The following is a 17354-nucleotide window of genomic DNA, read 5'->3' as shown; positions in this document are numbered from 1 at the left end:
GTGAGGTGTATGATACAGTACAGCAGGTTATCTAGTGAGGTGTATGACACAGTACAGCAGGTTATCTAGTGAGGTGTATGATACAGTACAGCAGGTTATCTAGTGAGGTGTATGACATCAGTACAGCAGGTTATCTAGTGAGGTGTATGACATCAATACAGCAGGTTATCTAGTGAGGTGTATGACATCAGTACAGCAGGTTATCTAGTGAGGTGTATGACATCAGTACAGCAGGTTATCTAGTGAGGTGTATGACATCAGTACAGCAGGTTATCTAGTGAGGTGTATGACATCAGTATAGCAGGTTATCTAGTGAGGTGTATGATACAGTATAGCAGGTTATCTAGTGAGGTGTATGACATCAGTACAGCAGGTTATCTAGTGAGGTGTATGATACAGTACAGCAGGTTATCTAGTGAGGTGTATGATACAGTACAGCAGGTTATCTAGTGAGGTGTATGATACAGTACAGCAGGTTATCTAGTGAGGTGTATGACATCAGTAAAGCAGGTTATCTAGTGAGGTGTATGACATCAGTACAGCAGGTTATCTAGTGAGGTGTATGACATCAGTACAGCAGGTTATCTAGTGAGGTGTATGACATCAGTACAGCAGGTTATCTAGTGAGGTGTATTATACAGTACAGCAGGTTATCTAGTGAGGTGTATGACATCAGTACAGCAGGTTATCTAGTGAGGTGTATGACATCAGTACAGCAGGTTATCTAGTGAGGTGTATTATACAGTACAGCAGGTTATCTAGTGAGGTGTATGATACAGTACAGCAGGTTATCTAGTGAGGTGTATTATACAGTACAGCAGGTTATCTAGTGAGGTGTATGATACAGTACAGCAGGTTATCTAGTGAGGTGTATGACATCAGTACAGCAGGTTATCTAGTGAGGTGTGTGATACAGTACAGCAGGTTATCTAGTGAGGTGTATGACATCAATACAGCAGGTTATCTAGTGAGGTGTATGACATCAGTACAGCAGGTTATCTAGTGAGGTGTATGACATCAGTATAGCAGGTTATCTAGTGAGGTGTGTGATACAGTACAGCAGGTTATCTAGTGAGGTGTATGATACAGTACAGCAGGTTATCTAGTGAGGTGTATGATACAGTACAGCAGGTTATCAGGTGAGGTGTATGATACAGTACAGCAGGTTATCTAGTGAGGTGTATGATACAGTACAGCAGGTTATCTAGTGAGGTGTATGATACAGTACAGCAGGTTAGTGAGGTGTATGACAGTACAGCAGGTTATCTAGTGAGGTGTATGACATCAGTAAAGCAGGTTATCTAGTGAGGTGTATGTCACAGTACAGCAGGTTATCTAGTGAGGTGTATGACATCAGTACAGCAGGTTATCTAGTGAGGTGTATGACATCAGTACAGCAGGTTATCTAGTGAGGTGTATTATACAGTACAGCAGGTTATCTAGTGAGGTGTATGATACAGTACAGCAGGTTATCTAGTGAGGTGTATGACATCAGTACAGCAGGTTATCTAGTGAGGTGTATTATACAGTACAGCAGGTTATCTAGTGAGGTGTATGTCACAGTACAGCAGGTTATCTAGTGAGGTGTATGATACAGTACAGCAGGTTATCTAGTGAGGTGTATGATACAGTACAGCAGGTTATCTAGTGAGGTGTATGATACAGTACAGCAGGTTATCTAGTGAGGTGTATGATACAGTACAGCAGGTTATCTAGTGAGGTGTATTATACAGTACAGCAGATTATCTAGTGAGGTGTATGATACAGTACAGCAGGTTATCTAGTGAGGTGTATGATACAGTACAGCAGGTTATCTAGTGAGGTGTATGATACAGTACAGCAGGTTATCTAGTGAGGTGTATCATACAGTACAGCAGGTTATCTAGTGAGTTGTATGACATCAGTACAGCAGGTTATCTAGTGAGGTGTATGACATCAGTACAGCAGGTTATCTAGTGAGGTGTATGACATCAGTATAGCAGGTTATCTAGTGAGGTGTATGACATCAGTACAGCAGGTTATCTAGTGAGGTGTATGATACAGTACAGCAGGTTATCTAGTGAGGTGTATGATACAGTACAGCAGGTTATCTAGTGAGGTGTATGACACAGTACAGCAGGTTATCTAGTGAGGTGTATGATACAGTACAGCAGGTTATCTAGTGAGGTGTATGATACAGTACAGCAGGTTATCTAGTGAGGTGTATGATACAGTACAGCAGGTTATCTAGTGAGGTGTATGATACAGTACAGCAGGTTATCTAGTGAGATGTATGATACAGTACAGCGGGTTATCTAGTGAGGTGTATGATACAGTACAGCAGGTTATCTAGTGAGGTGTATTATACAGTACAGCAGGTTATCTAGTGAGGTGTATGATACAGTACAGCGGGTTATCTAGTGAGGTGTATGATACAGTACAGCAGGTTATCTAGTGAGGTGTATGATACAGTACAGCAGGTTAGTGAGGTGTATGACATTAGTACAGCAGGTTAGTGAGGTGTATGACATTAGTATAGCAGGTTATCTAGTGAGGTGTTTGACACAGTACAGCAGGTTATCTAGTGAGGTGTATGATACAGTACAGCTGGTTATCTAGTGAGGTGTATGATACAGTACAGCAGGTTATCTAGTGAGGTGTATGACATCAGTACAGCAGGTTATCTAGTGAGGTGTATGACATCAGTACAGCAGGTTATCTAGTGAGGTGTATGATACAGTACAGCGGGTTATCTAGTGAGGTGTATGATACAGTACAGCGGGTTATCTAGTGAGGTGTATGATACAGTACAGCGGGTTATCTAGTGAGGTGTATGATACAGCAGGTTAGTGAGGTGTATGATACAGTACAGCAGGTTATCTAGTGAGGTGTATGATACAGTATAGCTGGTTATCTAGTGAGGTGTATGACATCAGAACAGCAGGTTATCTAGTGAGGTGTATGATACAGTACAGCAGGTTATCTAGTGAGGTGTATGACATCAGTACAGCAGGTTATCTAGTGAGGTGTATGATACAGTACAGCAGGTTATCTAGTGAGGTGTATGATACAGCAGGTTAGTGAGGTGTATGACATTAGTACAGCAGGTTAGTGAGGTGTATGATACAGCAGGTTAGTGAGGTGTATGATACAGTACAGCAGGTTATCTAGTGAGGTGTATGATACAGCAGGTTAGTGAGGTGTATGACATTAGTACAGCAGGTTAGTGAGGTGTATGATACAGTACAGCAGGTTATCTAGTGAGGTGTATGATACAGTATAGCTGGTTATCTAGTGAGGTGTATTATACAGTACAGCAGGTTATCTAGTGAGGTGTATGACATCAGAACAGCAGGTTATCTTGTGAGGTGTATGATACAGTACAGCAGGTTATCTAGTGAGGTGTATGACATCAGTACAGCAGGTTATCTAGTGAGGTGTATTATACAGTACAGCAGGTTATCTAGTGAGGTGTATGATACAGTACAGCAGGTTATCTAGTGAGGTGTATGATACAGTACAGCAGGTTATCTAGTGAGGTGTATGACATCAGTACAGCAGGTTATCTCGTGAGGTGTATGATACAGTACAGCAGGTTATCTAGTGAGGTGTATGATACAGTACAGCAGGTTATCTAGTGAGGTGTATGACATCAGTATAGCAGGTTATCTAGTGAGGTGTATGATACAGTACAGCAGGTTATCTAGTGAGGTGTATGATACAGTACAGCAGGTTATCTAGTGAGGTGTATGACATCAGTACAGCAGGTTATCTAGTGAGGTGTATGATACAGTACAGCAGGTTATCTAGTGAGGTGTATGATACAGTACAGCAGGTTATCTAGTGAGATGTATGATACAGTACAGCGGGTTATCTAGTGAGGTGTATGATACAGTACAGCAGGTTATCTAGTGAGGTGTATTATACAGTACAGCAGGTTATCTAGTGAGGTGTATGATACAGTACAGCGGGTTATCTAGTGAGGTGTATGATACAGTACAGCAGGTTATCTAGTGAGGTGTATGATACAGTACAGCAGGTTAGTGAGGTGTATGACATAAGTACAGCAGGTTAGTGAGGTGTATGACATTAGTATAGCAGGTTATCTAGTGAGGTGTATGACACAGTACAGCAGGTTATCTAGTGAGGTGTATGATACAGTACAGCTGGTTATCTAGTGAGGTGTATGATACAGTACAGCAGGTTATCTAGTGAGGTGTATGATACAGTACAGCAGGTTATCTAGTGAGGTGTATGACATCAGTACAGCAGGTTATCTAGTGAGGTGTATGACATCAGTACAGCAGGTTATCTAGTGAGGTGTATTATACAGTACAGCAGGTTATCTAGTGAGATGTATGATACAGTACAGCAGGTTATCTAGTGAGGTGTATGATACAGTACAGCAGATTATCTAGTGAGGTGTATGATACAGTACAGCAGGTTATCTAGTGAGGTGTATGATACAGTACAGCAGGTTATCTAGTGAGGTGTATGACATCAGTACAGCAGGTTATCTAGTGAGGTGTATGACATCAGTACAGCAGGTATCTAGTGAGGTGTATGACATCAGTACAGCAGGTTATCTAGTGAGGTGTATGACATCAGTACAGCAGGTTATCTAGTGAGGTGTATGACATCAGTACAGCAGGTTATCTAGTGAGGTGTATGACATCAGTACAGCAGGTTATCTAGTGAGGTGTATGACATCAGTATAGCAGGGTATCTAGTGAGGTGTATGATACAGTACAGCAGGTTATCTAGTGAGGTGTATTATACAGTACAGCAGATTATCTAGTGAGGTGTATGATACAGTACAGCAGGTTATCTAGTGAGGTGTATGATACAGTACAGCAGGTTATCTAGTGAGGTGTATGATACAGTACAGCAGGTTATCTAGTGAGGTGTATGATACAGTACAGCAGGTTATCTAGTGAGGTGTATGATACAGTACAGCAGGTTATCTAGTGAGGTGTATGATACAGTACAGCAGGTTATCTAGTGAGGTGTATTATACAGTACAGCAGGTTATCTAGTGAGGTGTATGATACAGTACAGCAGGTTATCTAGTGAGGTATATGATACAGTACAGCAGATTATCTAGTGAGGTGTATGATACAGTACAGCAGGTTATCTAGTGAGGTGTATGATACAGTACAGCAGGTTATCTAGTGAGGTGTATGATACAGTACAGCAGGTTATCTAGTGAGGTGTATGATACAGTGCAGCTGGTTATCTAGTGAGGTGTATGACATCAGTACAGCAGGTTATCTAGTGAGGTGTATGACATCAGTACAGCAGGTTGTCTAGTGAGGTGTATGACATCAGTACAGCAGGTTATCTAGTGAGGTGTATGACATCAGTACAGCAGGTTATCTAGTGAGGTGTATGACATCAGTATAGCAGGGTATCTAGTGAGGTGTATGATACAGTACAGCAGGTTATCTAGTGAGGTGTATGATACAGTACAGCAGGTTATCTAGTGAGATGTATGATACAGTACAGCGGGTTATCTAGTGAGGTGTATGATACAGTACAGCAGGTTATCTAGTGAGGTGTATTATACAGTACAGCAGGTTATCTAGTGAGGTGTATTATACAGTACAGCAGGTTATCTAGTGAGGTGTATGACATCAGTACAGCAGGTTATCTAGTGAGGTGTATTATACAGTACAGCGGGTTATCTAGTGAGGTTTATGATACAGCAGGTTAGTGAGGTGTATGACATTAGTACAGCAGGTTAGTGAGGTGTATGATACAGTACAGCAGGTTATCTAGTGAGGTGTATGATACAGTATAGCTGGTTATCTAGTGAGGTGTATGACATCAGTACAGCAGGTTATCTAGTGAGGTGTATGACATCAGTACAGCAGGTTATCTAGTGAGGTGTATGACTCAGTACAGCAGGTTATCTAGTGAGGTGTATGACATCAGTACAGCAGGTTATCTAGTGAGGTGTATGACATCAGTACAGCAGGTTATCTAGTGAGGTGTATGATACAGTACAGCGGGTTATCTAGTGAGGTGTATGATACAGCAGGTTAGTGAGGTGTATGATACAGTACAGCAGGTTATCTAGTGAGGTGTATTATACAGTACAGCAGGTTATCTAGTGAGGTGTATGATACAGTACAGCAGGTTATCTAGTGAGGTGTATGATACAGTATAGCAGGTTATCTAGTGAGGTGTATGACATCAGTACAGCAGGTTATCTAGTGAGGTGTATGACATCAGTACAGCAGGTTATCTAGTGAGGTGTATGATACAGTACAGCAGGTTATCTAGTGAGGTGTATGAAATCAGTACAGCAGGTTATCTAGTGAGGTGTATGACAACAGTACAGCAGGTTATCTAGTGAGGTGTATGACATACAGTACAGCAGGTTATCTAGTGAGGTGTATGACTACAGTACAGCAGGTTATCTAGTGAGGTGTATGACATCAGTACAGCAGGTTATCTAGTGAGGTGTATGACATCAGTACAGCAGGTTATCTAGTGAGGTGTATGACATACAGTACAGCAGGTATCTAGTGAGGTGTATGACATCAGCTACAGCAGGTTATCTAGTGAGGTGTATGACATCAGTACAGCAGGTTATCTAGTGAGGTGTATGACTACAGTACAGCAGGTTATCTAGTGAGGTGTATGATACAGTACAGCAGGTTATCTAGTGAGGTGTATGACATCAGTATAGCAGGTTATCTAGTGAGGTGTATGATACAGTACAGCAGGTTATCTAGTGAGGTGTATGAAACAGTACAGCAGGTTATCTAGTGAGGTGTAAGACACAGTACAGCAGGTTATCTAGTGAGGTGTATGACACAGGTACAGCAGGTTATCTAGTGAGGTGTATGATACAGTACAGCAGGTTATCTAGTGAGGTGTATGACATCAGTACAGCAGGTTATCTAGTGAGGTGTATGACATCAGTACAGCAGGTTATCTAGTGAGGTGTATGACATCAGTACAGCAGGTTATCTAGTGAGGTGTATGATACAGTACAGAAGGTTATCTAGTGAGGTGTATGATACAGTACAGCAGGTTATCTAGTGAGGTGTATGACACAGTACAGCAGGTATCTAGTGAGGTGGTATGACATCAGTACAGCAGGTTATCTAGTGAGGTGTATGACATCAGTACAGCAGGTTATCTAGTGAGTTGTATGACATCAGTACAGCAGGTTATCTAGTGAGGTGTATGACATCAGTACAGCAGGTTATCTAGTGAGGTGTATGACATCAGTACAGCAGGTTATCTAGTGAGGTGTATGACATCAGTACAGCAGGTTATCTAGTGAGGTGTTTGATACAGTACAGCAGGTTATCTAGTGAGGTGTATGATACAGTACAGCAGGTTATCTAGTGAGGTGTATGATACAGTACAGCAAGTTATCTAGTGAGGTGTATTATACAGTACAGCAGGTTATCTAGTGAGGTGTATGATACAGTACAGCAGGTTATCTAGTGAGGTGTATGATACAGTACAGCAGGTTATCTAGTGAGGTGTATGATACAGTACAGCAGGTTATCTAGTGAGGTGTATGACATCAGTACAGCAGGTTATCTAGTGAGGTGTATGATACAGTACAGCAGGTTATCTAGTGAGGTGTATGACATCAGTACAGCAGGTTATCTAGTGAGGTGTATGATACAGTACAGCAGGTTATCTAGTGAGGTGTATGAAATCAGTACAGCAGGTTATCTAGTGAGGTGTATTATACAGTACAGCGGGTTATCTAGTGAGGTTTATGAACATACAGCAGTTACTAGTGAGGTGTATGACTTCAGTACAGCAGGTTAACTAGTGAGGTGTATGATACAGTACAGCAGGTTATCTAGTGAGGTGTATGATACAGTATAGCATGTTATCTAGTGAGGTGTATGATCAGTACAGCAGGTTATCTAGTGAGGTGTATGATACAGTACAGCAGGTTATCTAGTGAGGTGTATGATACATTACAGCAGGTTATCTAGTGAGGTGATGACATCAGTACAGCAGGTATCTAGTGAGGTGTATGACATCAGTACAGCAGGTTATCTAGTGAGGTGTATGAAACAGTACAGCAGGTTATCTAGTGAGGTGTATGATACAGTACAGCAGGTTATCTAGTGAGGTGTATGATACAGTACAGCAGGTTATCTAGTGAGGTGTATGACATCAGTACAGCAGGTTATCTAGTGAGGTGTATGACATCAGTACAGCAGGTTATCTAGTGAGGTGTATGATACAGCAGGTTAGTGAGGTGTATGATACAGTACAGCAGGTTATCTAGTGAGGTGTATGATACAGTATAGCAGGTTATCTAGTGAGGTGTATGACATCAGTACAGCAGGTTATCTAGTGAGGTGTATGACATCAGAACAGCAGGTTATCTAGTGAGGTGTATGATACAGTACAGCAGGTTATCTAGTGAGGTGTATGACACAGTACAGCAGGTTATCTAGTGAGGTGTATGACATCAGTATAGCAGGTTATCTAGTGAGGTGTATGATACAGTACAGCAGGTTATCTAGTGAGGTGTATGACATCAGTACAGCAGGTTATCTAGTGAGGTGTATGACATCAGTATAGCAGGTTATCTAGTGAGGTGTATGATACAGTACAGCAGGTTATCTAGTGAGGTGTATGACATCAGTACAGCAGGTTATCTAGTGAGGTGTATGACATCAGTACAGCAGGTTATCTAGTGAGGTGTATGATACAGTACAGCAGGTTATCTAGTGAGGTGTATGACATCAGTACAGCAGGTTATCTAGTGAGGTGTATGATACAGTACAGCAGGTTATCTAGTGAGGTGTATGATACAGTACAGCAGGTTATCTAGTGAGGTGTATGATACAGTACAGCAGGTTATCTAGTGAGGTGTATGACACAGTACAGCAGGTTATCTAGTGATGTTTTATACATCAGTACAGCAGGTTATCTAGTGAGGTGTATGACATCAGTACAGCAGGTTATCTAGTGAGGTGTATGACATCAGTACAGCAGGTTATCTAGTGAGGTGTATGACATCAGTACAGCAGGTTATCTAGTGAGGTGTATGACATCAGTACAGCAGGTTATCTAGTGAGGTGTATGACATCAGTACAGCAGGTTATCTAGTGAGGTGTATGATACAGTACAGCAGGTTATCTAGTGAGGTGTATGACATCAGTACAGCAGGTTATCTAGTGAGGTGTATGACATCAGTACAGCAGGTTATCTAGTGAGGTGTATGACATCAGTACAGCAGGTTATCTAGTGAGGTGTATGACATCAGTACAGCAGGTTATCTAGTGAGGTGTATGACATCAGTACAGCAGGTTATCTAGTGAGGTGTATGACATCAGTATAGCAGGGTATCTAGTGAGGTGTATGATACAGTACAGCAGGTTATCTAGTGAGGTGTATTATACAGTACAGCAGGTTATCTAGTGAGGTGTATGATACAGTACAGCAGGTTATCTAGTGAGGTGTATGACATCAGTACAGCAGGTTATCTAGTGAGTTGTATGTCACAGTACAGCAGGTTATCTAGTGAGGTATATGATACAGTACAGTAGGTTATCTAGTGAGGTGTATGACATCAGTACAGCAGGTTATCTAGTGAGGTGTATGATACAGTACAGCAGGTTATCTAGTGAGGTGTATGACATCAGTACAGCAGGTTATCTAGTGAGGTGTATGTCACAGTACAGCAGGTGTATCTAGTGAGGTATATGATACAGTACAGTAGGTTATCTAGTGAGGTGTATGACATCAGTACAGCAGGTTATCTAGTGAGGTGTATGATATAGTACAGCAGGTTATCTAGTGAGGTGTATGACATCAGTATAGCAGGTTATCTAGTGAGGTGTGTGATACAGTACAGCAGGTTATCTAGTGAGGTGTATTATACAGTACAGCAGGTTATCTAGTGAGGTGTATGCCACAGTACAGCAGGTTATCTAGTGAGGTGTATGACATCAGTACAGCAGGTTATCTAGTGAGGTGTATTATACAGTACAGCAGGTTATCTAGTGAGGTGTATGACATCAGTACAGCAGGTTATCTAGTGAGGTGTATGACATCAGTACAGCAGGTTATCTAGTGAGGTGTATGATACAGTACAGCAGGTTATCTAGTGAGGTGTATTATACAGTACAGCAGGTTATCTAGTGAGGTGTATGACATCAGTACAGCAGGTTATCTAGTGAGGTGTATGATACAGTACAGCAGGTTATCTAGTGAGGTGTATGATACAGTACAGCAGGTTATCTAGTGAGGTGTATGACATCAGTACAGCAGGTTATCTAGTGAGGTGTATGATACAGTACAGCAGGTTATCTAGTGAGGTGTATGATACAGTACAGCAGGTTATCTAGTGAGGTGTATTATACAGTACAGCAGGTTATCTAGTGAGGTGTATGACATCAGTACAGCAGGTTATCTAGTGAGGTGTATGATACAGTACAGCAGGTTATCTAGTGAGGTGTATGACATCAGTACAGCAGGTTATCTAGTGAGGTGTATGATACAGTACAGCAGGTTATCTAGTGAGGTGTATGATACAGTACAGCAGGTTATCTAGTGAGGTGTATGATACAGTACAGCAGGTTATCTAGTGAGGTGTATGACATCAGTACAGCAGGTTATCTAGTGAGGTGTATGACATCAGTACAGCAGGTTATCTAGTGAGGTGTATGATACAGTACAGCAGGTTATCTAGTGAGGTGTATTATACAGTACAGCAGGTTATCTAGTGAGGTGTATGATACAGTACAGCAGGTTATCTAGTGAGGTGTATTATACAGTACAGCAGGTTATCTAGTGAGGTGTATTATACAGTACAGCAGGTTATCTAGTGAGGTGTATGATACAGTACAGCAGGTTATCTAGTGAGGTGTATGACATCAGTACAGCAGGTTATCTAGTGAGGTGTATGATGCAGTACAGCAGGTTATCTAGTGAGGTGTATGACATCAGTACAGCAGGTTATCTAGTGAGGTGTATGACATCAGTACAGCAGGTTATCTAGTGAGGTGTATGACATCAGTACAGCAGGTTATCTAGTGAGGTGTATGATACAGTACAGCAGGTTATCTAGTGAGGTGTATGATACAGTACAGCAGGTTATCTAGTGAGGTGTATGACATCAGTACAGCAGGTTATCTAGTGAGGTGTATGACATCAGTACAGCAGGGTATCTAGTGAGGTGTATTTATACAGTACAGCAGGTTATCTAGTGAGGTGTATGCACGTACAGCAAGATTAATCTAGTGAGGTGTATGATACTGTACAGCAGGTTATCTTGTGTGGTTTTTTATACAGTACAGAAGGTTATCTAGTGAGGTGTATGACATCAGTACAGCAGGTTATCTAGTGAGGTGTATGATACAGTACAGGGTTATCTAGTGAGGTGTATGATACAGTACAGCAGGTTATCTAGTGAGGTGTATTATACAGTACAGCAGGTTATCTAGTGAGGTGTATGTCACAGTACAGCAGGTTATCTAGTGAGGTGTATGACATCAGTACAGCAGGTTATCTAGTGAGGTGTATGATACAGTACAGCAGGTTATCTAGTGAGGTGTATGACACAGTACAGCAGGTTATCTAGTGAGGTGTATGACATCAGTACAGCAGGTTATCTAGTGAGGTGTATGACAACAGTACAGCAGGTTATCTAGTGAGGTGTATGACATCAGTACAGCAGGTTATCTAGTGAGGTGTATGACATCAGTATAGCAGGTTATCTAGTGAGGTGTATGATACAGTACAGCAGGTTATCTAGTGAGGTGTATGACATCAGTACAGCAGGTTATCTAGTGAGGTGTATGACATCAGTACAGCAGGTTATCTAGTGAGGTGTATGATACAGTACAGCAGGTTATCTAGTGAGGTGTATGACATCAGTACAGCAGGTTATCTAGTGAGGTGTATGATACAGTACAGCAGGTTATCTAGTGAGGTGTATGATACAGTACAGCAGGTTATCTAGTGAGGTGTATGATACAGTACAGCAGGTTATCTAGTGAGGTGTATGACACAGTACAGCAGGTTATCTAGTGAGTTGTATGACATCAGTACAGCAGGTTATCTAGTGAGGTGTATGACATCAGTACAGCAGGTTATCTAGTGAGGTGTATGACATCAGTACAGCAGGTTATCTAGTGAGGTGTATGACATCAGTACAGCAGGTTATCTAGTGAGGTGTATGACATCAGTACAGCAGGTTATCTAGTGAGGTGTATGACATCAGTACAGCAGGTTATCTAGTGAGGTGTATGATACAGTACAGCAGGTTATCTAGTGAGGTGTATGACATCAGTACAGCAGGTTATCTAGTGAGGTGTATGACATCAGTACAGCAGGTTATCTAGTGAGGTGTATGACATCAGTACAGCAGGTTATCTAGTGAGGTGTATGACATCAGTACAGCAGGTTATCTAGTGAGGTGTATGACATCAGTACAGCAGGTTATCTAGTGAGGTGTATGACATCAGTATAGCAGGGTATCTAGTGAGGTGTATGATACAGTACAGCAGGTTATCTAGTGAGGTGTATTATACAGTACAGCAGGTTATCTAGTGAGGTGTATGATACAGTACAGCAGGTTATCTAGTGAGGTGTATGACATCAGTACAGCAGGTTATCTAGTGAGTTGTATGTCACAGTACAGCAGGTTATCTAGTGAGGTATATGATACAGTACAGTAGGTTATCTAGTGAGGTGTATGACATCAGTACAGCAGGTTATCTAGTGAGGTGTATGATACAGTACAGCAGGTTATCTAGTGAGGTGTATGACATCAGTACAGCAGGTTATCTAGTGAGTTGTATGTCACAGTACAGCAGGTTATCTAGTGAGGTATATGATACAGTACAGTAGGTTATCTAGTGAGGTGTATGACATCAGTACAGCAGGTTATCTAGTGAGGTGTATGATATAGTACAGCAGGTTATCTAGTGAGGTGTATGACATCAGTATAGCAGGTTATCTAGTGAGGTGTGTGATACAGTACAGCAGGTTATCTAGTGAGGTGTATTATACAGTACAGCAGGTTATCTAGTGAGGTGTATGCCACAGTACAGCAGGTTATCTAGTGAGGTGTATGACATCAGTACAGCAGGTTATCTAGTGAGGTGTATTATACAGTACAGCAGGTTATCTAGTGAGGTGTATGACATCAGTACAGCAGGTTATCTAGTGAGGTGTATGACATCAGTACAGCAGGTTATCTAGTGAGGTGTATGATACAGTACAGCAGGTTATCTAGTGAGGTGTATTATACAGTACAGCAGGTTATCTAGTGAGGTGTATGACATCAGTACAGCAGGTTATCTAGTGAGGTGTATGATACAGTACAGCAGGTTATCTAGTGAGGTGTATTATACAGTACAGCAGGTTATCTAGTGAGGTGTATGACATTAGTATAGCAGGTTATCTAGTGAGGTGTATGATACAGTACAGCAGGTTATCTAGTGAGGTGTATGATACAGTACAGCAGGTTATCTAGTGAGGTGTATTATACAGTACAGCAGGTTATCTAGTGAGGTGTATGACATCAGTACAGCAGGTTATCTAGTGAGGTGTATTATACAGTACAGCAGGTTATCTAGTGAGGTGTATGACATTAGTATAGCAGGTTATCTAGTGAGGTGTATGATACAGTACAGCAGGTTATCTAGTGAGGTGTATGATACAGTACAGCAGGTTATCTAGTGAGGTGTATTATACAGTACAGCAGGTTATCTAGTGAGGTGTATGATACAGTACAGCAGGTTATCTAGTGAGGTGTATGACATCAGTACAGCAGGTTATCTAGTGAGGTGTGTGATACAGTACAGCAGGTTATCTAGTGAGGTGTATTATACAGTACAGCATGTTATCTAGTGAGGTGTGTGATACAGTACAGCAGGTTATCTAGTGAGGTGTATTATACAGTACAGCAGGTTATCTAGTGAGGTGTATTATACAGTACAGCAGGTTATCTAGTGAGGTGTATGATACAGTACAGCAGGTTATCTAGTGAGGTGTATGACATCAGTACAGCAGGTTATCTAGTGAGGTGTATGATGCAGTACAGCAGGTTATCTAGTGAGGTGTATGACATCAGTACAGCAGGTTATCTAGTGAGGTGTATGACATCAGTACAGCAGGTTATCTAGTGAGGTGTATGACATCAGTACAGCAGGTTATCTAGTGAGGTGTATGATACAGTACAGCAGGTTATCTAGTGTGGTGTATGATACAGTACAGCAGGTTATCTAGTGAGGTGTATGACATCAGTACAGCAGGTTATCTAGTGAGGTGTATGACATCAGTACAGCAGGTTATCTAGTGAGGTGTATGATACAGTACAGCAGGTTATCTAGTGAGGTGTATGATACAGTACAGCAGGTTATCTAGTGAGGTGTATGATACAGTACAGCAGGTTATCTAGTGAGGTGTATGATACAGTACAGCAGGTTATCTAGTGAGGTGTATGATACAGTACAGCAGGTTATCTAGTGAGGTGTATTATACAGTACAGCAGGTTATCTAGTGAGGTGTATGACATCAGTACAGCAGGTTATCTAGTGAGGTATATGACATCAGTATAGCAGGTTATCTAGTGAGGTGTATGATACAGTACAGCAGGTTATCTAGTGAGGTGTATGACATCAGTATAGCAGGTTATCTAGTGAGGTGTATGACATCAGTACAGCAGGTTATCTAGTGAGGTGTATGATACAGTACAGCAGGTTATCTAGTGATGTGTATGACATCAGTACAGCAGGTTATCTAGTTAGGTGTATGACACAGTACAGCAGGTTATCTAGTGAGGTGTATGACATCAGTACAGCAGGTTATCTAGTGAGGTGTATGATACAGTACAGCAGGTTATCTAGTGAGGTGTATGATACAGTACAGCAGGTTATCTAGTGAGGTGTATGATACAGTACAGCAGGTTATCTAGTGAGGTGTATGATACAGTACAGCAGGTTATCTAGTGAGGTGTATGATACAGTACAACAGGTTATCTAGTGAGGTGTATGATACAGTACAGCAAGTTATCTAGTGAGGTGTATGACAGTACAGCAGGTTATCTAGTGAGGTATATGATACAGTACAGCAGGTTATCTAGTGAGGTGTATGATACAGTACAGCAGGTTATCTAGTGAGGTGTATGACATCAGTTAAACAGGTTATCTAGTGAGGTGTATGATACAGTACAGCAGGTTATCTAGTGAGGTGTATGATACAGTACAGCAGGTTATCTAGTGAGGTGTATTATACAGTACAGCAGGTTATCTAGTGAGGTGTTTGATACAGTACAGCAGGTTATCTAGTGAGGTGTATGACATCAGTATAGCAGGTTATCTAGTGAGGTGTATGATACAGTACAGCAGGTTATCTAGTGAGGTGTATGATACAGTACAGCAGGTTATCTAGTGAGGTGTATGACACAGTACAGCAGGTTATCTAGTGAGGTGTATTATACAGTACAGCAGGTTATCTAGTGAGGTGTATGATACAGTACAGCAGGTTATCTAATGAGGTGTATGATACAGTACAGCAGGTTATCTAGTGAGGTGTATGACATCAGTATAGCAGGTTATCTAGTGAGGTGTATTATACAGTACAGCAGGTTATCTAGTGAGGTGTATGATACAGTACAGCAGGTTATCTAGTGAGGTGTATGATACAGTACAGCAGGTTATCTAGTGAGGTGTATGATACAGTACAGCAGGTTATCTAGTGAGGTGTATGATACAGTACAGCAGGTTATCTAGTGAGGTGTATGACATCAGTACAGCAGGTTATCTAGTGAGGTGTATGACATCAGTACAGCAGGTTATCTAGTGAGGTGTATTATACAGTACAACAGGTTATCTAGTGAGCTGTATGATACAGTACAGCAGGTTATCTAGTGAGGTGTATGATACAGTACAGCAGGTTATCTAGTGAGGTGTATGATACAGTACAGCAGGTTTTCTAGTGAGGTGTATAACATCAGTTAAGCAGGTTATCTATTTTTTTTTTTGTCCTTTACCGACACTGTGTTGAAAGCAAACATTAGTACTTTATTATCAACACTTCTCTTAGGTAATTAAATGTGTATTTGTACTAACTGATGTATATTTGAATAGTATATAGTTTTATTATTAGTAATTTAAGCTTTTATTAATAAAGCAATTGGATTCTATTTTTATTTTGAGAGTAATTCTGGTTGTAATGTTATGTGGATATATTGGATAGGATATATAATGAGGGCTAACCTATCATTATTGATCATCCCTCCGTACAAAAATAGATGGGCACCCCTGTTTTAGTGTATGTAACCATTTTCTTACATTATAGCTGCAATTATTTGTGCATTAATTCTGCTGCTTTCTGATTAATTAGTTTATAGAGGCTTAATGCCAAGCACCCTCCCACTTGATGGATCCGCTTGGCGCCAGGTCATGTTTTGTTGATGTAGACACGCTGCCCTGCTGGAACGATGAAGAGGTTGGGGAGGAAGTACCAGACTCCTCTCTGTGTTGGCAAGAAGTGTCTGATGAGGGGATCCACACCCCTTTTCCCTACAGAAAGGATATCAATGAAAAGGTGATATTGTGGTGAGTTCCTAGAGACGTAATTATATCCTGGAGTACTGCAAGCTTCAATTACACCACATCATATTTTACTGTTTAGTACAGAGCAAATGTTCACAGTATGCATGATCCTTACTGTAGATCCAGACTGTCTCTTTAACCGTGCCCAGTTCAGGAAAAATTCCAGTAGCTGAAAAACCAGGTTAACTGATGATGGTGCGGCTTTCAGCTTGACACAGAGAGAGTCTTATAAACTAGCTATGTTTTCTTCTTAAAAGGGAAGAGTCCACAGCTGCATTCATTACTTTTGGGAAATACAGAACCTAGCCACCAGGAGGAGGCAAAGACACTCCAGCCAAAGGCTTAAATGCCTCCCCACTTCCCTCATCCCCCCAGTCATTCTTTGCCTTTTGTCACAGGAGGTTGGCTGATAAGTTCAGAAGTTCGAGAGTCTCTCATGGAGGGTAGTACTCTTCGCTATGGGACTGGAGTTTTAAGTTATACTGTCAGTTTTTATGTGAGAGCATGGATGAAAGTTAGAGTCCATAGATGCAGGAAAAGTTTTCCTGCAAACCCATCCCGACTCATATAAACAGTTCCTTGGTAATCAGCGTTGACGAGTTTCGCTTCCTACCTTTTTTCACTCAAGTCCATGTCAGAAGCGTTGCTACTATCTGTCACACTTGAAGGGCCGTGTTCCTGTTCCATGGCGTAGATTCCAGTAAGATTGTTTCATTTTATTTCAATATGGGAATGTATTGTTGACAAAACAAGGTAGGGTCCCAGTGGGACTCCTTTTATTTTAATAAGGAATCATGGGTTAATATCTCCTGA

At 41.3% G+C, this 17354-nt stretch overlaps 1 protein-coding gene across 2 annotated transcripts in view; it reads left to right on the top strand.

The window, feature by feature from the left end:
- The window catches only part of GDAP2 (ganglioside induced differentiation associated protein 2), a 292812-nt gene that overhangs the window by 26577 nt on the left and 248881 nt on the right, over positions 1 to 17354 (top strand). For both annotated transcript variants that reach the window (XM_053705768.1, XM_053705769.1), the window contains exon 2: positions 16330 to 16544. In XM_053705768.1, coding sequence (XP_053561743.1) covers positions 16366 to 16544 — 179 coding nt within the window. In that variant the 5' untranslated portion in view covers positions 16330 to 16365. The remainder of the gene's footprint in view (positions 1 to 16329; positions 16545 to 17354) is intronic.

This window comes from Bombina bombina, chromosome 3 (assembly GCF_027579735.1).
Source record: "Bombina bombina isolate aBomBom1 chromosome 3, aBomBom1.pri, whole genome shotgun sequence".
NCBI lineage: Eukaryota > Metazoa > Chordata > Amphibia > Anura > Bombinatoridae > Bombina > Bombina bombina.
This window is presented reverse-complemented; position numbering and strand designations above follow the sequence as displayed.